The 22860-nt window shown below is 44.8% G+C and overlaps 2 protein-coding genes across 4 annotated transcripts in view; one reads left to right on the forward strand and one right to left on the reverse strand.

Annotated features, from left to right (window-relative positions):
• The window catches only part of SDHC (succinate dehydrogenase complex subunit C), a 29993-nt gene extending 27268 nt beyond the window's left edge, over nucleotides 1-2725 (reverse strand). Inside the window, exon 1 of one of the 3 annotated variants that reach the window (XM_025287484.3) lies at nucleotides 2622-2725. In XM_025287484.3, the coding sequence (XP_025143269.2) occupies nucleotides 2622-2686 (65 nt within the window). In that variant the 5' untranslated portion in view covers nucleotides 2687-2725. The remainder of the gene's footprint in view (nucleotides 1-2621) is intronic. The other 2 variants (XM_006048458.4, XM_025287483.3) reach the window with 2 other exon arrangements.
• Nucleotides 2726-5787: 3062 nt separating this feature from the next.
• Nucleotides 5788-10712, forward strand: MPZ (myelin protein zero). The gene is made up of 6 exons (XM_006048460.4): nucleotides 5788-5926; nucleotides 8153-8319; nucleotides 8573-8786; nucleotides 9028-9163; nucleotides 9295-9355; nucleotides 9458-10712. Exons 1-6 carry the CDS (start codon nucleotides 5860-5862, stop codon nucleotides 9557-9559), a joined length of 747 nt encoding a protein of 248 aa, XP_006048522.3. The 5' UTR covers nucleotides 5788-5859; the 3' UTR covers nucleotides 9560-10712.
• Nucleotides 10713-22860: the final 12148 nt, after the last annotated feature.

A 22860-nucleotide genomic window follows, 5' to 3' on the forward strand; every position in this document is an offset into this window, starting at 1 on the left:
TACACGGAAGTTCTGATTAACTGTATGAGCATCCAACCAACTCCAGCAAGAACTCCTGAACTGATCTCCTAGCACCACCAATCTCTTCCCTATCATTCAATATAACCAGTTAAGTTACTGAAAAAGAAAGCTGACTTCATCAATCATCTGCCTAAAAGTCTTTAACAGTTCCCCACTGATTACAAGGTTCATACCACAGTCAAACAAGGTCCTTCTCAACATGACCCAATTCAGTTCTCTAGAACTATTCCCCCACAAGTTCCCTTCAGCCCCCTATACTACCAAACTGAAAGTTACATTACCCACAGACAGAGCAATAGTTTCTTTTGACCACATGCCTTTGCTCAGGCTATTCTGAGTTGACCCCTTACAGTCTGATAAACTCATCTTTCAAGACCCAGCAACTCCCAAATGGCGACTTCACTCCTTTAGCCTTACCTGCTGCACCTGCCATGCTCCCAAAGCAATTGTTCATATCTCTAAATCAAAATTAGGTTGCTTATTAATTAATCTCCTGTGCTAAACTTTGAGTTCCTCCAGCATAGAATGGAATACTTTACATCTACAGCACCTATAACAACATAACACATAGAACAGGCTCAAAAAAATGGTCTGTGAATGAGTATGCTTATTTTAAAAAGCAGTCTTAAGAATTCAGACTTTAAACAAATTAAGCCTTGTTTTTAGAGGGGCTTCACATATAGTATTTAAAATGATGGGCAATGCCCAGAGAGTTAATGACTCTTGGTGGGTTTGTGCTTAAGTTGCATGAATATTACTAGACAGAAGCCTAGCTATTCTTAGCTTAGTTCTCCATCTAGGTCTTCTTGGCTTTGGCAAATCATTCCCTGACTATCAATGGAGCTTGTGCTACATAGCTGGTTATTCATCCCTAGCTAGTTTGTGAACTGTTCAGGGACTATACAAAATATAGAATACTGTTCAAAATCCGTAACATACAGTACTTCCATACTAATAATTTTTAGTTAACCAAGCATTAAAAACATTTAGAAAATATTTCTCCTGAGTTCAAGTTATGACTATTTTCATTTGCAAAGAAATGACAATCATGTAATCAATGACCCAGACTTGTCTAAAATAAATGGAATTAGTGACACTACTAGACCTAGAAACCAGCTCCTAGAATTTCTTAGAAGGTATTTTCCTTTGAGGTGAAATCAGCACATTATAAACAAATCCCTCTAGTGAAATGGAATTAGACCCCAGAACTCCCATCAAGAAAAAAAAGAAGTTTTTTGAAATCTGCTACTTCTCCTTTTAAAAAGCCCTTGTGAGAAATGAAGAGAGGTGTCCCTCCCATAAGAGTTTTGTACTATCACTAATGAATCCTAATGATAGTCCTCCATAGCTCAAAATTAGTTTGGACATATTCAATGAATACAGTGATCCTCACTTTCTAAGTACTAAACATGAAACTCCTAAAATGAACTGTTCAGACCCAATATGATCAATACAAGCTATAAGGTAATGCCACCAAAAAGCCTATGACATCTACTGAAATGTATATACCAAGGAATTTAGAAGCATTCAATTATGGTCAAACTACCTGTAATAAAGGAGGCAATCTGGCAAGACTAGCCCTGACACATTTTAGAAAGAGATACAATTGTAAATAACAGACAGGGAGAAAAATGAAGGATCAAGATAAACCATTCCTGATCTCAACTCCCAAGAGCAATCATTTTGTCACAGAGAAAAACTAAATAAAGTCCGTCTATTTTTATGCCGGGTGACTGAAGTGGAAAGAGAACGAGAAGATATTTGGGGAAATCAGGAATTAAATCTCAACAGCATTTAAGCTAACTTTCCATAACAAATCGTTTCCAAAAATAGTGCTGGCACAAAACTGTGCTGGGATTTGTACCAAGAGCGTCTAAAGTCACTAAAGCGGCTACAGCTATAAAGGCTGTGAGAACGAGGCCTCTTAAAAAGCGGACAATTCAGAATGGAAGAAAATCTAGGATATTTCTCTGGACGAGTTGACACTGCTGAGAAAAACTGAGATATCTACTCCCCTCACCCACCAAATAAAAAAATAAACTAAAACTGAATTTCCGGGCTGCTTTGGCGCAGCAGAGCGACAGCTATAGGCGCTGTTACTAATCGTCAGCCCGGTGGGGTTCCCGGAATTTCTACCAGGGGCCGGTTAGGAACTCGAACAGTGCCCACCCACTGCCAGCAGCTGGTGTTTGCAGGAGTAAAATGCACAAGTAAAGTACACGAAGATTCTTCTCCAAGCTCAAGCCCTAAATGAAAAAGTTAGAGCTGTTTTCTTGAGCTCGGCTCTGGCCGCGGCCCAGAGAGCAAGCTGGGGAAGAACTATTAGAAGTGGGAAAACAAAAGAAGCGAGAACCCCGCGACCCCTCCGTAAAACGGAGTAAGGAAAAGATAAACCGCCAGTGACTCCGAAGCTCTCCACGATATACAGGAGTGGCTGGGGGAGGGGAAGGGGTCTCTAGACCTCTAGACTGCGTCGCCTCCACCCACGGGTCCTTTCCGTGCCCAAGCACGGGGTAAACAGCTATCAGCAAGACGTGAGGGGGCAATACAGGTCCCCTGAGGGCCGCCAGCACGGAGTCCCAGCCCCAAACTAAAGTCACCTCAACAAGAGCGCAGCCATCTTGGGTTCCGGCCTGACGGAAGTGACGCGAGACGGCCCCACCATCTCTGGGCGGGAGGGGCGGGGCTTCCGTCACGTGACAACACCGACTACGTTAGAGGATTGGGCTCCTGTCGAGTTCAGTTTGTTGGCTGGTTTTATCTGCTCTTATGGTGTCTGCCTCTTTGTCTCTCAGCTGACTTCTATTTGAAAATGAGAAGATTTCGGCAGAAGTGCGGCGGGCTCAGATTCTGCAGCGTACATTTCACCGCTGTACACACTCGTTTGTTCAGCCCCACAAAACAGAGGACTTGCCTAGATTCTTCACTGAAGACGTCTTAGTCTGGTTTCACTCCTTCCCCCTCCCAGGTGGGACTAAAAACGTCTTATAGGATGATTGACACACCGAGGGAAAAGATACTTTGGGTTACCCAACATGGATGAACGAAGAGATTAGCATACTAAGTGAAGTAAGTCAGAAAGACAAATAGGGTATCATTGATATGTGGAATCTAAAATATGACACAGATAAACTTATTTACAGAACAGAAACACATAGCAAATGTTTAATTACCAAATGGGGGTGGGGGTGGCATAAATTAGGAGTTTGGGACTAGCAGATATAAATTAACTATATATAAAATAGATAACCAAGAAGAGCCTACTGCATAGGAAACTACATTCAATATCCTGTAATAAACCGTATGGAAAATAGTGTATATATATATATATATATTTACGTATGACTAGATGCGTGACTGAATCACTTTGCTGCATACTAGAAACTAGCACAATTTTGTAAATCAACTATACTTAAGAAAAGTTTATTAAAGATACTTGGGGCTCCTTCCCATTCTTATGTGAACCTTCTTCACCAGAAATAGTGCACAAGTTGAGATCCGTGGGGGATAGACCCTCCCAGACCACTATTCGCCAAGGATGGGGAGCATCCTCTAACCACCTCCATGAGCTTTATGTCTCACAATTCCTGGGCTCGAGCTGCCACATGAGCTAGATGCCCACTAACAACAGCGCTGCCTTGTTCCTTGTTTCAGGGCTATGTGGGCGACACCCACTGCCAGAATAACCTGGAGTGAGGGTGGGGGGAGCTCGCTTTGATTTGTATGCAGGAAAGCAGTTCTGAGGAAACCTGGCACAGCAGTCACTTCCAGAGAACTTAGGACTTAAGGGAGAAGCAAACAAGTGGCAAGGAATGGAAGAGAGAAAAAGTTCTTGAGCCCTTTTTGAGGAGGTGGGGTGAGGAGAAGTGAAGGAAGACAGCAGCCCAGGGCAACTCCTGTTCTACAATAAAAACATTCATTATATTAATATTCAGATCTTATTTATATTTAGCACTCCTATGCTTTTCCTTTCAGGACTTAAATAGCGGAGATTCACTTATTTCTGCATCAAATGAAAATACTATTTTGCATTTCTATAATTCTGGCAAAGAAAGCACTTTAATAGGCTTCTGGTTTTGGAAGAGACCTTTGAGGTGCTCCAACCTGCTTTTCTATCTAGTTCAGGAATCTCCTCTGCAACACGGCTGACAGCTGATCTTCAAGACTGTGCTTTAATGTATTCCTTAATGGGTATCTCAAAAAAACAGGTTTCATTTAATAAGCAATTTAGTCTTTAGGAAGTTGTTATGTTAGAGTTTTCTGCTATTGATCTTCCAGTCATTGGCCCTCTGAAGTTTCACATTAACAAATCCATTGAGTGTCTTTTTCACTTAGCTCTTTAAATAGTTTCACTTAACTTATCTGTCTTAAAACTCAGCTCTGACTATATAGACACTCCCATTCCTATCCCCAAATACAAACCCCAAACCTTCAGCAAATTCTTATAATGTACCAAATTAAATTCACCCCTTTAGTCTGTCATTTAAGGCCCTCCACAAACTGACTTCAGCTTTCCTGTGCAGCCTCCTTTCCTGTGATGCCTGTTCAAGATCCCCCATGTCAAGTCAAAATGGGGGTTACCAGATCTGCCCTGAATATTCCCCAGACTTCACAAATCTACCCAACGCCCCCTCCACACACACACACACACACACACACATGCTTTCTTATCTCTTTGTCTTTGCTCTTGCTCTTCTACCTTCCCAGATACCTGCACTGCCAATTTCTCCTCTTCAAAATGCCATGCATCCTTAAAGGCTGGTCTGCATCTAATACTGACTTCTAGACATGACTCCCCCTTCCTCTGAACTTCATTTATTAAATGAAAGTTATTTTTGTGTTTAATATCTGTTACACAACTTAATCTTCCTAATGTAGCTCTGCATGCCCTCTTTATGCTCTTGGCACTTTGTTCATCACACTACTATACCAAGCATCATGGTTTATTATAGTTCATTGTTAATGGGTTTGTCTTCTGATTCTCCCCTCTCTACTTCCCCAAACTAAATTTTGAACTCCTTGAAGGAAGATCTTAATTTTTATTCCTCTCTCTATTACTCAGCTACCCACATATATACTCATCTTTGTAGCTGGCACTCAATGTGATTTTGCTGCCTTGCTCTTAACTGAAATGGACTGAAACTTCAGCATGAGGCAGTGAAGAGCTTCCTGAAAAAGGGTAAGATCAGAGGATTATCCCCTGGATATTTTCCCATGGAGAAAAGGTTTTATCTGGAAAGAATCACCCAAAATGCAGAGAGATGAAAAAAAAAAAAGACTCCCAAAGGACCTGGTCATCTCAAGAAGCCTGTATTCCAGCCCATAGTAGTCAAGAGTGTAGGGATATCCTGTTTTCAAATTTCTCTGGGGCTCGCTAACTCCCAGGGCCCTAGAGGAGCCACTCTCAGGCAAGGAGACTATGGAAAAACCCCTTTTCATAGGTTTAAGACTCAGGTTCTCCTGCCCATCTGTCCCTCAGAGAAATGTGTTTGTGTCCCTTTTTCTGTCCCTCTCCTTCACCCCCCCCCACCACATGACATTCCAGCCTAGGCCAGGGGGAGGCCAGCAGACACAAAGCCTTCAGTGTGTGGGGTGGTATGTGACCCCCAACCCCTCCACCCAGAGGACACAATGCCACTTCTGCTCCCTGCACTCTGCCCCGCTCCCCACCACCTCTCAACTGCACATGCCAGGCTGCAATTGGTTACTGGCTCAGGACAGCCCCCTCACACTGGGGTCCCGGGGGATTTTAAGCGGGTTCCAGGAACCCCCGCTCAGTTCCTTGTCCCCCACTCTCCCAACTGCGCAGGCGCTCTGGGCCCTAGCCCTGCCCCAGCGATGGCTCCTGGGGCTCCCTCATCCAGCCCCAGTCCTATCCTGGCTGCGCTACTCTTCTCCTCCTTGGGTAAGTTGAGCTGACCCAGTCTGGAAGCCCTGGGGCTCAGGTTGTCTCTCAGCAACCTTTCCACGGCCTTCGCTGCACTGCCCTCTGCAACCAAAGAAAGAATGAGCAAGAGCAGGAAGGTGATATTATCTGTAGAAAAATATATATACATATAGTTTGGAGAGAAGCTGTTAAGATAAAGGTATTCTGTGAAGGGAGAAGGGAGTGTAGAGTGTTTCCAGAACCAAGGTGGACTTGACTGGATAGGGGTTGGAAACTGGTCCTTCTCATTCCTCAGTAGTGTAGGAGGTAACTTAACCTTAGTCTCCCCAAAGAAAAGAGTCAGGGAACGTGATCTCAGGGTGGAGTCCAAGGGTTGTGGTCCCAGCTCTTTGGATCTGCTGCCTCAGTTTCTAACTCTGCATCTGTTGTCCATTATGTGGGTGAACAGAGTACAAGGAAGGCTCCGTCAGATTCTAGGGTCTTGTTGCATCTAAAGCTATCTTCCACAGAAGCTGGCCAAACCCTCCCATGGCAGATGCTGCCTGAGCAAGAAAAACTCAAAGCAGGGTTATTTGAATGGATCCTTCCCCTCTCCAAACTGCCCTGAAGCCTGGTGCAATGGGCGAGAAGTAGGGCAAATGGGAGAGAGAGGGGAGGAAGAGCTGGTTAGAATGTCTGAATTTCTCTGCTGTCAGCTCCTTTAGGGCTAAACCCAGAATCTAGACTCCTCTGGGCTGTACTGGACTATTTGAAGCTACCCTAAGAAAATGTTAAGGATAGGGAATTGGAGAAGGACATGCCGAGGGAAATGAGGAGAGGGAATCTTGGAGTTTACGAGGGAAAAAGGGTACTGTCCAGCATCTGCCCCACTCATAGAACCCTTGAACAGAGCTGAAGGGCAGTGGTTTATACTTGAACAGGAGGAATAGAAGTTAGATCCAATGAATAAGCTTACTTGTTACATTTGGGATTCCCCAGAAGGCTCCAAGGCTGAGTTCCAGGAGGTGAATCACTGGTATTACATGCTGAGGTGGGAGATTTGGGACTGTGGAGTTGGGGATGGGCTCGGGGGAAGGGGAGAGGAGGCATAAGCCCCCAACACTGGTCAATGGTCAGACAATGGGTCTCTATTTATTTGGTTGCTTCCTCCCCCTCCCATAGAACAAAAGGGTCTACAGTTGCCCCCAGCCAGGGCCAACCCACACACATAATCTCCCTGGAATGGCCTTCCTTGTCTGGGTGAGTCTTGGGAGTGGCACTGGGCCAGAATGGTCAGAAGGAGGGTGAGGAGGGTCAAATCAGAACCACAGAGGGCTCACAAGCAGAGTCATCTGAGTTTGGGGCTTGGGGTGGGGGTGAGGGGGTTTCCTGCTTGAATCCAGCTTCCCCTGAGAGGGCTATGAGGTGCTCCCCTCCCTGACCCTTCCAGTCAGGAGCAATTGTATGGAAAGTAGGGATTCAGCGGTGAGGACAGTTGGGCCAGGGAAAAAGACTTCTAGTCTCCAGTTATGTTCATCTTTTCTGCAAGAAACTTGAGTTTGCCATTCTATGAAATAATATGCAGCAATAATATTGATCACTAGGCATCAATGTGGAACACCCTCCCAGACACCTGTATTCTTTTATATACGTATATTCTTAAGGAAAAAAGTAGACTGTAATGCAATATATGTTTCTTAAAAAAAGCTTCATAGAACAAAACTATTTGAGTTTATGTTGAGTCTGATACAGAGAAAATGATCACACATTAAACTGATAACATTGGTTCTATCTGGAAGGAGACCACAGAAGAGGAATTGGTTGGGAGCTGTCAAGACAGACTTTAGCTTTCTTTATCTATACTGCTTGCATAGTTATAAGAATGCACAGGGTGTTACCTGTATAATTTATAATAAGTTTTAAAAATCATTAAGCCTGCATCTAAAGGATAGCTTAAGAATTAGATACTGATCTAAAGGCAAAGGAAGATTCTGGAGACTGAATCCAACGTCTGAAAGTCCTCCGGAGAACTCTGGTACTGCTGATTTCATTTCCTCTGTCAAACATGCTGAAGAACTTGAGCCAACACAGTATTTCTACTCTTCTATTCAATTAGTCCAGAGAGACCTGGGCCTCAGAATTCATCATTTTTGCCCCAATCTTCGCTATGGTCTGTGACTCAGGCTTGACTTCCCATTGGTCTCACTCCTTCTATACGCCTTGCCGGGCCCACACGTGCATCTGATTTCCCCCCTATGTTTGCAGTGCTCTCCCCTGTCCAGGCCATTGTGGTCTACACAGACAAGGAGGTCCACGGTGCTGTGGGCTCCCAGGTGACCCTGTACTGCTCGTTCTGGTCCAGTGAGTGGGTTTCAGATGACCTCTCCTTCACCTGGCGCTACCAGCCCGAAGGGGGCCGTGATGCCATCTCGGTGAGTGCCTGGGGGAATACTGGGATTGCATAACAGAAAGGGGGCTTCAAACAACCACAGGAAAGAGAACTTGGGCTAAGGAAGGGGAAATCCTTTTTGAGCCATAACTCCAACTTTGGCAAGGTAAGTGGCAAGTCTTGTCTCCCTGACTGGGACCTACCAACACCGACACTCCCTCCCCAGCCCTACCCTCTCCAGCCCAGAATCCTTCACCCTGAGGCGAGAGTTGCATGCTTCCCCTCATTCCTCACAGATCTTCCACTACGCCAAGGGACAGCCCTACATCGATGAGGTGGGGACCTTCAAAGAGCGCATCCAGTGGGTAGGGGACCCTCACCGGAAGGATGGCTCCATTGTCATACACAACCTGGACTATGGCGACAACGGCACTTTCACCTGTGACGTCAAAAACCCCCCAGACATAGTGGGCAAGACCTCTCAGGTCACGCTCTATGTCTTTGAAAAAGGTGTGAGAGGAGGTGGGACGGGAGTATGGGAGGCAGTTCAGAGAGGGGATCAGGCCTGGCTGAGAGTCTGGGGCAAGGGGCAAAATGCCCGGGCTAATGCCCCTCAGGCTCTGGGACAGTGGGCAGAAGGCAGCCTTGTTGGGGTATCTTAGATCCCCAGCGGCAAGGAATAGGTGTGTGGCTAGGAACCGAAGACACTTGTCTCTGCTCATTCCCCACGTGTTTGCCTTGCCCCGTTTAGTGCCTACGAGGTACGGGGTGGTGCTGGGAGCCGTGATCGGGGGCGTCCTGGGCGTGGTGCTGCTGGCGCTGCTGCTTTTCTACCTGATTCGGTACTGCTGGCTACGCAGGCAGGCGGCCCTGCAGAGGAGGCTCAGGTAAAGGGCGGAGCCTGACGCCCCTTCCCCGACCCACTACTCCCGGCCTCTGAGCGGAGACTACTTCGAGGGGTGGGAGGGCGGAAGGGAAGAGGAAGCCGCCGAATCCACAGCACCCCCTTTCCCTGCAGTGCCATGGAGAAGGGCAAATTGCACAAGACTGCGAAGGACGCCTCAAAGCGCGGCCGGCAGGTTAGCGGGGCTTGGGAAGCCGCCGGGCAGCCCGTCGAGGGCGGGCTGGGAACAGTCAAGCCCTACCCAACGGGTCCCTGATGCATGCGCTCCTCCCCACAGACGCCGGTTCTGTATGCCATGCTGGACCACAGCAGAAGCACCAAAGCTGCCAGTGAGAAGAAGACTAAAGGGCTGGGGGAGTCTCGCAAGGATAAGAAATAGCGGTTAGCGGGCCGGGCGGGGGATCGGGGGTTAGGGGCGGAGGCTTCCAAAGGCCCTCGGGTGGTGGTCATCGAGATGGAGCTACGGAAGGATGAGCAGAGCGCGGAGCTCCGGCCTGCCGTCAAGTCCCCCAGCAGAACCAGCCTCAAGAACGCCCTCAAGAACATGATGGGCCTGGACTCAGAAAAGTGATCACCCGCCCCAAGGCCCTGCCAGAGCAGGGGGACCTCCGGTCCTCTATCCCCCGTCTAGGTGCTTTCCTCCTTAGCTCCCCAGCCCTGCCCTGCCCTGCCCTCACTTCCTTTTGAGATGTAAGTTTCATTCCAGACTTCCTTACCCAGGCACTTCATATTCTCCCCCACTTTCACCCCCTGGCTTTCTGGAAGCCCAGGCCCCATCCTATCTTCCCCTTGCCCCAAGGACTATGTGTTTGGTGCCTGTTCTTCTGGCGCCGAGAAGAAAGGGACCTTGATACCCCTGCCTCAAATCCAGGCCACCTGATGTTTCGATCCCCTGCACCAGCTAGCCTGTCCCTCTGGCTCTCTTCTTTCTGACCCTCCCTCCCCTCCTTCAGGTGGTCAAGCTCCATACTCTACCCTCCTAGCTAACACCCAGGTCACCCAAATCAGACTCTCCTTCAGGGTTTATTTAGGTTGTTAGTTATTTTTTATTCTTTAATCCATTCTTCTTTGTTTGTTTATCTGTACCCATGCTCTACCCTCCCCCCATGACTGAGTACCAATGACGTCATGTGGCTTTTGCAATTCTTCACCACCACCACCACCCCCCCTTTAAATCCTTAATGGAGAGCCAGCCCAAGCAGAGCAGCTCCTGATCCTCAAACCTCAGCTACAGGAATGGTGCCCCCTGACCACTCTGGAGCACTGTTCTGGGACTCAAGGTGACGGGAATGGAGAGAGGGAGACAAAGGATCCTCACAGGTCAGGGGTTGAGGAAGGGGCAAGTGAGCCTTAAGAAATAGCTTTTAAATAATCAAAGAAAAAGCAGAAAAAACAAATGGGAAATAGGGGGAAAGGGAAGAGGTTGCACTCCCAGCCACAGGGGATTCTTAAGATTTTTCTACATCCTGTATATTTCTTCTCAAACCCCCCAAATGTCCTTAAATGTTTAATAAACACTGACATTTCCAGAAGCTGCTGCCTCCATCTCCAGTTTCCTCATTCTCCTGGGAGTAATCCCTGCCTCTAATCCCCAGTCCCACTCTTCCCCAACTGATTTCAGTTGTTAAGAATTTGATTTCATGATATGGGGTTACATAGTCTAGTGGAGAAGGCAATGGCACCCCACTCCAGTACTCTTGCCTGGAAAATCCCATGGATGGAGGAGCCTGGTAGGCTGCAGTCCATGGGATCGCTAAGGGTCGGACACGACTGAGCGACTTCACTTTCACTTTTCACTTTCATGCATTGGAGAAGGAAATGGCAACCCACTCCAGTGTTCTTGCCTGGAGAATCCCAGGGACGGGGGAGCCTGGTGGGCTGCCGTCTATGGGGTCGCACAGAGTCAGACACGACTGAAGTGAGTTAGCAGCAGCAGCAGTCTAGTGGAAAGAACTGTGAGACAGACTCATAAGACATAGACATACATTCAACAACTATCCAGTGAGCTTGTACTATGTGCTAAACTGTGTGTCAGGCTCTGCGTTTACATGGGTTATAACAGATTCCCTCTTCGCCAAACTGTGTATTCTTAAAATATCTCAGCCACTCGCAAGCTGTGTGACCCAGGGCTAGTTACGTGATTTAAGTAAGCCTGTTTCTGCATTTGTAAACAACTGAGATAATGATACCAGCTCAGCTGAATTCCCAGGATTTTTGTAAGAATCACATGATTCCATGCTGTGTATGGAAACCTTTGTAACTTATAAACTGATACACAACAAAGATATTAAGGATCAGTCCTTTACAGATGTTTTTCAATCTTGCCTAACGGATTACACTTTACAAGCTAGCACTAATTTCATTCACTCATATAAACTCAAATGCACACACAATTTTGTTTCATTGTTGCATTTTAGGTATACTATTAATAGCTCATTAGCTAGTTTGTTGGCATGCTAATTTAGGTACACCATTAATATCCAGAGTCCTTAAATAACTTTGGAAAAACATATATGTATCTTTTTACCTTGCTGGTTACTGATGGCAAAAAACCCAAGAGTCTCATAAGTCATTTCTTCATCTTGTTAAAAGGTTAAATAAAAGATTTTTAATAGCAGTTTTGCAAAACCCTGAGTGCTTCCATTTATTTCAAGGGCTGTCTTCCATTTCTCTTAAAAGGAAAATTAACCCAAATTCATTTGAATGTAAAAGCTAATAGATTCCATTGTGTGCATGCACAGTCACTTCAGTCATGTCCAACTCTTTGCAACCCGATGGACTGTAGCCCCCTAGGCTCCTCTGTCTACAGGATTCTCCAGGCAAAAATGCTGGAGTGGGTTGCCATGCCCCCACCTCCAGGGGATCTTCCCGATCCAGGGATCAAACCTGTGTCTCTTATGTCTCCTGCATTGGGAGCTGGGTTCTTTACCACTAGTGCCACCTGGGAAGCCCAATAGATTCTATTAGGCACATACAAATCAAAACTATAATGAGATACCACCTCATACCCATTAGGATAGCTGTCTTCAAAAACAAAGCAAAGTATTGACAAGGGCGTGGAGAAGCTGGAATCTTTGTGTACTGTTTGTGGGGATGTAAAATGGTGCAGCCTCTGTGGAAAGTAGGAAGTTCCTAAAGAAAATTAAACATAAAATTACCATGTTATCCAGCAGTTCCATTTTGGGGTATATATCTAAAAAAATTAAAAGCAGGGTCTTGATATATTTATTAGTACACCCATGTTCTTGGTGGCATTATTCACAATGGCTGAAATGTGGAAGCAGCCCAAAAGTCCATGGACAATTGATGACTAGATAAGCAAAATTTGGTATATCTATACATACGATGGGATATTACTCAGCTGTAAAAAGAACATTCTAACACATGCTACAACATGAGTGAACTTAAGGACATTATGTTAAATGAAATAAGCCAGCCATAAAAAGACAAATAGTGTGATTCTACTTATATGAGTTACTTATCATAGTCACAATCATAGAGACAGAAAGTAGAGTGGTAGTTGTCAGGGGCTGGAGAAAGGGGAGAATGGGCAGTTACTGTTTAATTAGGATAGAGTCTCACTTTTACGAGATGATGAGTTACGGAGATGGATAATGCTGATAGTTGCATGTATTAGGAATGTACTTAATACCACTGAACTATACACTTGAAATGATTAAAAGGTACATTTTATGGTAAATGTATTTTACTACAATTTTTTGATAAAATAAAAGTTAACAGAGTCAATATAGCTTTTTTCAGGGAGATAGAGGAAGCTTAGTCACAACTCAATAAAGTTGAGACTATCTAAGATAAAGAATCTATCAGTGAACCAGAATGCAGACTTCAGAAATGCATATAAGTGTGGGAACATACTATATTATAAAAATAACATTCTAGTTAAGTGGTAAATGAATGGATTATTTAATCAAAAATAGTTATATTGACATATGTCTAGAAGAAAACAAAGTAAAATCTTTATCTTACATCATATATAAAAATAAAACCCAAATATTATGAAATAAAATACAAGAATCTGAAGGAGATAAGCATATTCATTTAATCCTCAAATGGGAAAGGCCGTTAAATAAGGGACTTTATCTTAAGGGAAGTAAAATCTTAAAGGAAGTACATGAAAAAAAATGTAAAAATCTTAAAGGAAGTACATGAAATCTTGAACCTCTTTAAAGGCAGAATATATTATAAATGAAACCAAAAGACACTTGGTAACCATGGAGAAAAATGCAGTGCAAATGTATTTGCACTTCTTCACATAATAATCTAGTATCTCTGTTATTCCCATCTCCTGCTACTGTCCCATTTCTCTGCTTCCCTCTATAGCAAAGCTGCTTGGACAAGTCTAGGGCACTGTCTCCAACCTCCCATTCCCTCTTCAACCCTCTGTCCCCCATTCTACTGAAATTGCTCCTGTCCAAGGGCACTAGGGATGACCGTTTCGCCAAATTCGATAGTCATTTTTCAGCCCTTCTCATCTGTTCAGCAGCATTTGACATTATTGGCCACTTCCTCTTTTGGATGACACTTCATCACTTGGCTTTTTTGAAACACACTCGCATGGCTTTACCCCTACCTTTTTGGCTTCCCTGGTGGCTCAGATGGTAAAGAATTTGCCTCAAATGAGGGAGACCCAGGTTCAATCCCTGGGTCAGGAAGATCCCCTGGAGAAGGGAATGGCGACCCACTCCAATACTCTTGCCTGGAGAATTTCATGGACAGTGGAGCTTGGCTGGCTACAGCCCATGGGGTTGCAAAGAGTTGGACATGACTGAGCAACCAACACACACACACATTTGGGAGATGCAGCTTCCCAGGTTGCACTAGCAGTAAATAGTCTGCCTGCCAATGCAGGATATGCAAGAGGCCTGGGTTTGATCCTTGGGTCGGGAAGATTCCCTGGAATAGAATTGGCACCCCACTGCAGTATTCTTGCCTGGAAAGTTCCATGGACAGAAGAGCTTGGCAGGCTACAGTCCAAAGGGCCACAAAGAGCTGGATATGCCTTAGCACAGCACATGTGACTTAATTTTATTTTATTTTGTGTGTGTGTGTGTGACTTAATTTTAAAGTAGAGACTGAAACAACCAGAAAGACATCTTTTGTTTGTCCCACGTGATGTGTTTGTTTATTTAAAGCTACATTTGGTCATCACATAGCAACAATCATGCAGAACTGAATATTGTTTTTTCCCTTTAGATAGAGCCTGAATTCTCATCACTCTTATTTCCTTACCTGCTTGACCACTCTTACCATACTCTGTCTTACCTGCTCTGTCTTATAATGTCTAAGAAACTGGACATTTATGAGTGGGAGTGAAGTTGCAGAATTGAGGTATAGTCAGACTACACCCCAGACTTCCCTGGTGGCTCAGACGGTAAAGCGTCTGTCTACAGCGCGGGAGACCTGGGTTCGATCCCTGGGTTGGGAAGATCCCCTGGAGAAGGAAATGGCAATCCACTCCAGTACTATTGCCTGGAAAATCCCATGGACAGAGGAGCCTGGTAGGCTACAGTCCATGGGGTCACAAAGAGTCGGACATGACTGAGCGACTTCACTTTCATTTCAGACTACACCCAGAGTTTCTCACAGTTCCTCAAACAGGCCACCAGTCACCATGTTCTTCTCTGGCTATATTAGTTACTCATCAAACACAGAGTCCCACTGAATTCTTTGTTATCTAAAGACTAAATGCTAGGGATTTTCCTGGTAGTCCAGTGGCTAAGACTCCATGCTCCCAATGCAGGGGGCCTGGGAGGGAACTAGATCCCATACGCCACAATCCCCGGTCAGGGAACTAGATGCGATATGCCACAACTAAGGCCCAATGCTGCCAAATAAAAAAATATTTTAAAAAAAAAGACTAAATTGTGTGGGACTTCCCTGGTGGTCCAGTGGTTAAGAATCCACCTTGCAATGCAAGGGATGCAGGTCTGATCCCTGGTTGGAGACTAAGATCCCACATGCCCTGGAGCTACTGAACCCACATGCTCTGGAACACGCCTGCCACAACTAGAGAGTCCAGGTACTGCAACAAAAGATCCTGGATGACATAACGAAGATCCTGCATGCTGCAGCTAAGACCCAACACACTCGAATAAATAAATTAAAATTTTTTTTAAAGAGAAGTGCTAGGGACTTCCCTGGTGGTCCATTGGTAAAGAATACGCCTGCCAATGCAGGGGACACAGATTCAATCCCTGGTCCAGGAAGATTCCACATGCTTTGGGACAACTAAGCCCAGCCGCCACAACTACTGAGCCTGCACACTCTAAAACCCATGCTACACAATGAGAGAAGGCAACCACAACAGGAAGTCTACACACAGCAACTAAAGAGTAGCCCCTCTCGAGGCAACTAGAGAAAGTCCAAGTGCAGCAACAAAGACCCAACACAGCCAAAAATAAGAATTTTTAAGAAGACTAAATCGGGAAGTTCACTTCCAACAACTTGTATAGTAACAAAAATGGAAAGAAAGGGAAAGAGGAATATAATGGTTACTTAGACAAACACCTAAAACAAACAAACAGAAAATATGCTAAGTTACAACAGCCCTCATTTCTGTAATTGGTTAGGAAGCCATAACTGACATCTCTGAACCACTTCCACTGCTCATCTCATATTTCCCATGTCTTCAGCCAGAACTTCAGATAGTCAGGGTTCTTTACGTGGTAGAATGATCAAAGCTTTCGTTGCCAACTCAAGGTCTGTGCTGCCTTTTTTTCCCCCTTCGGTTGCTATGTTAACCTTTACTACCAGGCAAGGAAGTGCCCCAGAGACTCTCCTGGGCTCCAGAAATGCTCTCCTTCTCTCATTGTGTAGCAGCATCCCAATCTCCCCTAGGGAATCAGGATCAATCACACCAGAGAGCCAAGTAATCACTTTTTTTCTTTGCTTCTTGATTCAGTGATATATAGACCCCCAAATGACTAGGTAGCAGATTCTTCTAATTCAATGGAACCATAGTGTCTAATGGTAGAAGCATTCTCATTTTGGAACCCAAGTTCTCCAAACCAGCAGAGCTCAAAGTTTCTAGGAAAAACAAAAATTCTGTAAGTGTATATTACACTTGGGTATAATTATAATTGGGTATAATAGTGAAAGAGCCACCCCCACTTTCAGCCTCTGACTCCGGAACCCTTATATTCTGGCCATGAGGGAGACAACACCATGTAATCGTCCCTGATTCAAAGCTTATATCACATCTTGTAAGCCATAACTTCGTACTTTCAGAGAATTGTCTCCCAACCGTTGCTGTGACTCTTCAGTAAACATTCTACATTTAAAATAAGCATCTGCTTTCAGATGGGGTACATGGAGAGATCACTTAATTTAATGAGCACAAGTACATTTCCTTTGCTATGAAGTAAGTTCCTTGATTGGACACAATGCTATGGGCAATATCGTAACTATGAATAAGGCGTATCTGTGGATCTACCAATGCTGGTGCTGGCATGTCCAAAATGTGCCTGTTTCAGTAAAGATAAATCTATGCCCTCTCCACGAAGAAAGAAATCCAATATAATTAACTTGACATCAAATGTCTGGCTGATCCCCACAAGAATAGTACATATCAGGGACTCAGTATTGGCCTCTGCTCTTGATATATTACGCACTCAACTTTGAAGTCATCTGGAAGACTTTAAGTTATATTTATCTTTCTAGTCCTGAAGCCCTCCTAATATTTACCATGTAATTTAGTGTATTCTTCCCTTAGAAAAATGGAATTAACAAATATGACTATTAATTATTGGATCACCAGGGAAGTCCTGGTATAACTTCTTAAGGATACGGCTGCCTGTGCAGGGGACATGGGTTAGATCCTTGGTCCAGGAAGATCTCTCATGCCTCAGGGCAGCTAAGCCAGTGCTCTACAACTACTGCGTCTCGGAGCCTGCCAGCCGCCACTACTGAGCCTGGGTGCTGCAACTCCTGAAGCCTGCACACTCTAGAGCCCGCGCTTTGCAACAGGAGAAGCGGTAACAATGAAAAACCAGTGCACCACAAAGCACAACATCCTCCCTACCCCCGCCACAGCTAGAGAAAGCCCCCGCCACAACAAAGACACAAGGCAGCAAAAAGTGAATAAATAAGTTATACCAATGTATCAATAAGATTACAAGTTCGGGGATCAAATGTACAACATACGGATAATAGCTAATAATACTGTATCATATACCTGAATGTTGCTAAGAGAGTAGATCTTAAATTTCTCAGCATGAAAAAAGAATTGGTAATTACGTGATGATATATAGTAGTAGCTAATACTATGGTGGTTGTCCTTTGTGATTTATAAATGTGTCTAATCGTCATGCTGTATACCTTAAACTTACACAATGTTATATGTCAATAGAGCTGGGTGGTGGGATGGGTTATACTAAAATCTACGTCACAAATATTCACTTATTTACTTGGCTTCACTGGATCTTAGTTGCAGCATGCAGAAGTATTAATTACAGCCTGTGAGATCTAATTCCCTAACCAATGATTGAACCTGTGTCCCCCTGAATTGGGAAAGTAAAATCTTAGCCACTGAACCAACAGGGAAGTCCCAGAAGACAGTTTTGATGTATTGAGATAAATGGAACATGTAATGTTTGCAAAGTTCTTGTGAGAAATTAGATGAAGAGCAGAGTATCCTGTCCATTGAGCCAGGCTCCATGAGATAGGGGAGTCTTTATTGGCTCTCCTGCCTCCTGGTTAGGGACGCACAAGAAGTAAAAGGATCAGAACTCCTCCTCCTCAGGAGGCATCAGCCAGTGCGGGTGAAGCTGCATGTGTGGTCTCCCCAACAAAAGCGGGGAGTCTAGGTCTTAGCAGATGTGTGCGTACACAGTGAGAGAGAGGTCTTAGAAGCTGAAGTGATGTGTGCGAATGTTCTTTAACATTGCTTTAGGGTGCGGGATTCTTGGCCCCTGGAGGAGAAGAATCCAATCCGGGGCCAGAGAGGAGGCTTGGTCGCTCAGAGCTTTTGTGGAATAAAGTTTTATTAAAGTATAAAGGAGATAGAGAAAGCTTCTGACATAGGCATCAGAAGGGGGCAGAAAGAGTACCCCCTTGCTAGTGTTAACAATGAAGTTATATAATCCAAAGAATGTCTGGAGGCAATTTACATTTTAAGATAACACTGTCCTCAGGCAGGATACATCCTTGTAAAGACCAGGTCTACTCCCATAATTTACATTTTAAGATAACAGAAGGTTTAATCCAAAGACTGTCCTTAGGCAGGATACATTATTGTTATATAATCCTTAGGAATGTGGAGAAAGAAAAAAAGTTTGTCCTTTCTTCCTCCTTGAGAATTCCAGACCCCTCTCTCCTTGGGGACCCCTAGACTCCCTATCAACCTGCCTAGGAAATGACTCTCTCAAGGGTAGAATAAAAATTCAACAGAATCTCTGATTCACTTAAATCTTTTTGCTTATTCTAAAAGAACCAAAAGTTAGGAATTGTCTAAAGAAGGAACTCATCCCTGTTTTTGGGAAGATCTAAAACAGAGATCAAACCAGTCCTGCTTTAATTCCTGCTGTGGCTCTCTGTGACCTGGGACAAATCACCTGACTGCAGAACCTTGAGTTTTGTTAAGCTGATATCTACCCTATGGTGCATTTAAAAGAAGAAATTGAAGATATAAACGACACCACTAAGTACTTGGCATGGAGTAGAAGCTCCACCCATGTTAGTTCCTAGTCATCCATCCTCTTCCTCTTTTTTCTTCCTCTGTTCAGCGAAGCAAGTGGGGGACCTCTCACCCAACGCACACTCAGGCAAGAGGGCCTAACTCGCCCACAGGTTAGATCTCTGTCTACGGCTGTCTGCTTTACAATTCAGACATCGTCACAACACAGACACGATCCTGCTAAGGCTTTCCTTTCCGGGCAGGAAGTGTGGCTCCCAGGGGAGCCCCCCACTGTTTATCCTGTGGCCTCGCTCTGAGTGTCCAGCCCTAACTTACAGCTTGGCAGCAAGGTTCAGGGGCTGTGTTAGAGAGAAAAGGGTTGGAGGCAGGAGGAAGATGAATTCCTGAATCTTCAGGCTAGTGCTGGGCATGGCTTTTCAAAACCTTAGAGCAATAGTTCCCAAACCCCTCAGACCCAGTGTCCCTTTTATTACCCAGGATTTGTATGTGTATATAATATAAACAATAAACATAATTTTAGAAGGTAAATATAATACTCTAACCATACTATAAAGGTGAAATAAAAAATAATTTATAATAAGATTATAAATATTTTAATATGTAATATTCAGACATAACTCGACTGGAAGCATATATAGTATGCTGTATGTAGTATATGTAGTAGTCAGAGACCTGAACTACGTGTAGAATCACTGTGAATGCAACGGCAACAAATGCCAACTGGTGGGTTTGCATGGGTATCAGTGACTCTGATGCCATAAGCAGCACTGTTGTTGATGACACAGATTTCTGAAGCGGTAAGCAATTCATGGTAAAGATCTGAACAAAACAAATTATAAATCCCCTCAATCTACATCTTAGTTGCATTTCTGGGAAACTCGATATTTAAAATGGTGCAAAAAGTACTTTGTGTTTATATGTAAAATCAGGTTGGATTCTAGGTGCACTCAAATTGTAACAGGTTTTTCACATTAATATCCAACGTTATTTTTATTTACTCTAATACTTTTATTTATTTACTTATGTTTGGTTGTGCTGGGTCTTCACTGATGCAAGGGACTTCTCTAATTGTGGTGAGAGGGGCGACTGTTCACTGCAGTGCACAGGCTTCTCACTGCAGTGGCTTCTCTTGCTGCAGAGCACAGGCTCTAGGCGTGCAGGCTTTAGAAGCTGCAGCTTGTGGGCTCTGGAATGTGGGCTCAGTAGTTGAGGCGCACAGGCTTAACTGCTCCCTAGTACGTGGAATCTTCCCAGACAAGGAACTAAACCCCTGGCCCCTGCATTGGCAGGTGGATTCTTACCCACTGTACCACCAGGGGAGTCCTCAATGATATTTTTAAAGGACATGTGGGATGTGGGACAATTTTATCTTGTGCAGCACTATCCTGCTTATTGCAGGTTACTATCCAGGTTATAACATCTTTTGCTCCTGAGCACTCAAAACCACGAAACCCTACCCATCCCCACCCCACCCCCCAATATAGCATGACAATCAAAAAATACCCCCATGGATTTCCAAAACATCCCCTAGAGGGCAGTACATCCTCCCATTGATAACTCCGCAAGCCATCCTCCTGTTGGCTTGGGGGGTAAGTGAGACCTAGCGCCCTCCCAGGAGTTACAGTCTGATTTCATTTCATAATGCCCATGTCTATTCAGCTTTTTAAAAAATATATGTATTTATTTTTTGATTCAATGGGTCTTAGTTGTGGCATGGCATTGGGGCTCTAGTTGCAGCTCATAGGCTCAGATGCCTTGAAGCATGTGGGATGTTAGTTCCCTGACCAGGGAGTGAACCCACGTCCCCTGCATTGAAGGGCAGAGTCTCAACCACTGGACCACCAGGGAAGTCCCTTCTATTCACCTTTGTATCCTAATGTGAGCCTGTTGACCTTTCCTCCTTTCTGAGCATGCATATCAGTCCTGCCTCCCAAGTTCTGAGCCCCATTTCTCTGTTCATTTCACTTCAAACAACTTTTAATTCCAGAGAGCCTTCCCCTGTGTTCCTTGGAATACCAGGAGAGGCAGCTGGATGAGATCAAGCTAGTGATAGAACTCTGGGAGGAGTTTGGCAGAACAATCAGGTAAAGCCAGGGCTGGTGGTTCTCTAGAAATATGAGGGATTGAGAGGGTCTAGATCTTGTGTGGGCTGTGAGGGACCAAGTAGGTATGCCTGGGCTCAGCTAGGGGCAACTTGGCCCTCTCTACCCTCTGTATTAGGCTAGACAACATCCTTAATAACCAAGGTCTCTATCCTTCACTCACCCAGTCCTTTATCAAGGTGATATGAAGAACACAGATTCTGGAGACAGACTGCCTGAGTTCTGATTGTAACTCTCTTATTCACTTGCTTTGGGAGGGTTATTTAATCTCTGTGGGTCTCAGTTTCCTCATGTGTAAAAGAGAATAATATGTCATAGGGTTGTAAGAATTAGATGGGTTTACGTATGTAAAAGGACTTGGAATAGGGTCTGGCACATAGTACTTTCCAAATCTAGATATTACTCTTGTCATCACCATTCATGCCCTGAAGGTAGCATAAAACTATGGAGTTGCCCCAACTTGGGGGTTGAACATCCCTGAAGACACTATGAAGAAACCTATGTTAACAGAACATTATGTGTAGGTAAGAATACTCAGGTGATCTAGGGAAGAAGGCTCTCTTGCTTCATGCTTAAAGATCTAGGTGGTCAGGGCCTAAGAAAAGCCCATTTGTAGTAGTAGTAATAATAGTCTAACAAGGGAGGCTAAAATGCTTAGCAGGAGGGAGGGCTGCCAATGTCACCCCAACCCAGTGCCTGGAGGAGGGAAGGAGTCCAAGAGGGAATGCAGAAGCATTTCCTGCAGCCTTGTGAACAGGTTGACTTTCTGTCCATCTGTGGATTGTGACTTTCTGCCTTTGCAGATCTGGAGTCAGGACGGCCACCCAAACAGCCAGAACAGAAGGTACCAGTGATGTCCATCTCAACAAACTACCTGAGCCCCAAAGCGTCCGTTTTCAGAGGCACAGAGAGCAGGGGATTAACATGGGAAGACAGCAATTCACTGGAGAGTGCTTCCAGTGAGGACCAGTTCTCAGGGAGAGGGCAGCAGGAACAAAGGAGCTGCCAGGAGCCACCCCCACTGAAAACAACTCCAGAAATAGAGAAAACTCAGCAAGGACAAGAAGGGCAGACAGAGAGAGGCAGAGGTGGACAGGAAGGAACTTCCAAAACGGACAATAGAACAGGGGTTCCTTGTAACAGTGAACGACGGAAGAGATCAAAGTGGGAAAGCTGGCTCTATACTGGGGCAAGTTCAAGGAGAGGGGAAGAGTCCTACCCCGCAATGACACCAAGTCCCTGAAAGTCGGTTGTCCAGGGAAGCAGAATCCTTGTCCCTTTGGTTACCTGAGTTTCTCTGAAGACTTTCACCTCAAGTTTGGGCTTTGGGAGCATATCTCAAAGTAGCCATTGCTCAGATCTCCAGCCTTCCACCTTTGTCAGGACCCGACTCCCAGCTCCCACTCCTACACAACTGAAAAAACACCAAAAGAGTTTTCAGTGATACAGGCGTGATAGCTGCATTTGCTTTCCTCCCTGACTGTTTCTAATGTGTGTATCTTCTACCTAACCACTTATTATAAAAGCGTTCACCGATCCCTCAAAGAACTTGCAGGTTTTGCTCCACAAAACAAAGCACTCAGGAATAATTCCTCAGTGATTAGTACTGAAGGATCATGTTTCCAGTAGTAGGAATCAGAAGGCAGAAAGACAGAATTCTAGGGCCCCAAGAAGGAGTTACAGATATATCAGAGAGCAGAGGCTCAATTTGAATGCTCCATGGTAGAAGTAGCCTGGGCAGATAGAAAGCAGCTTTCAGAACTTTTACGGGAACTGCCACTTGTTTAGCAAAAGCTGCCTAAACCTTTCTTTCCAGTTTGAACTATCTTTCCCAAAGCAACAGATTATGTTTTGCTACCATAGCCTTTCTTTAAAACATGCATGAGGACTTCCCTGGTGGTCCAGTGGTTGGGAAGCCACCTG

The sequence above is a fragment of the Bubalus bubalis genome, chromosome 6 (genome assembly GCF_019923935.1).
Source record: "Bubalus bubalis isolate 160015118507 breed Murrah chromosome 6, NDDB_SH_1, whole genome shotgun sequence".
Lineage (NCBI taxonomy): Eukaryota > Metazoa > Chordata > Mammalia > Artiodactyla > Bovidae > Bubalus > Bubalus bubalis.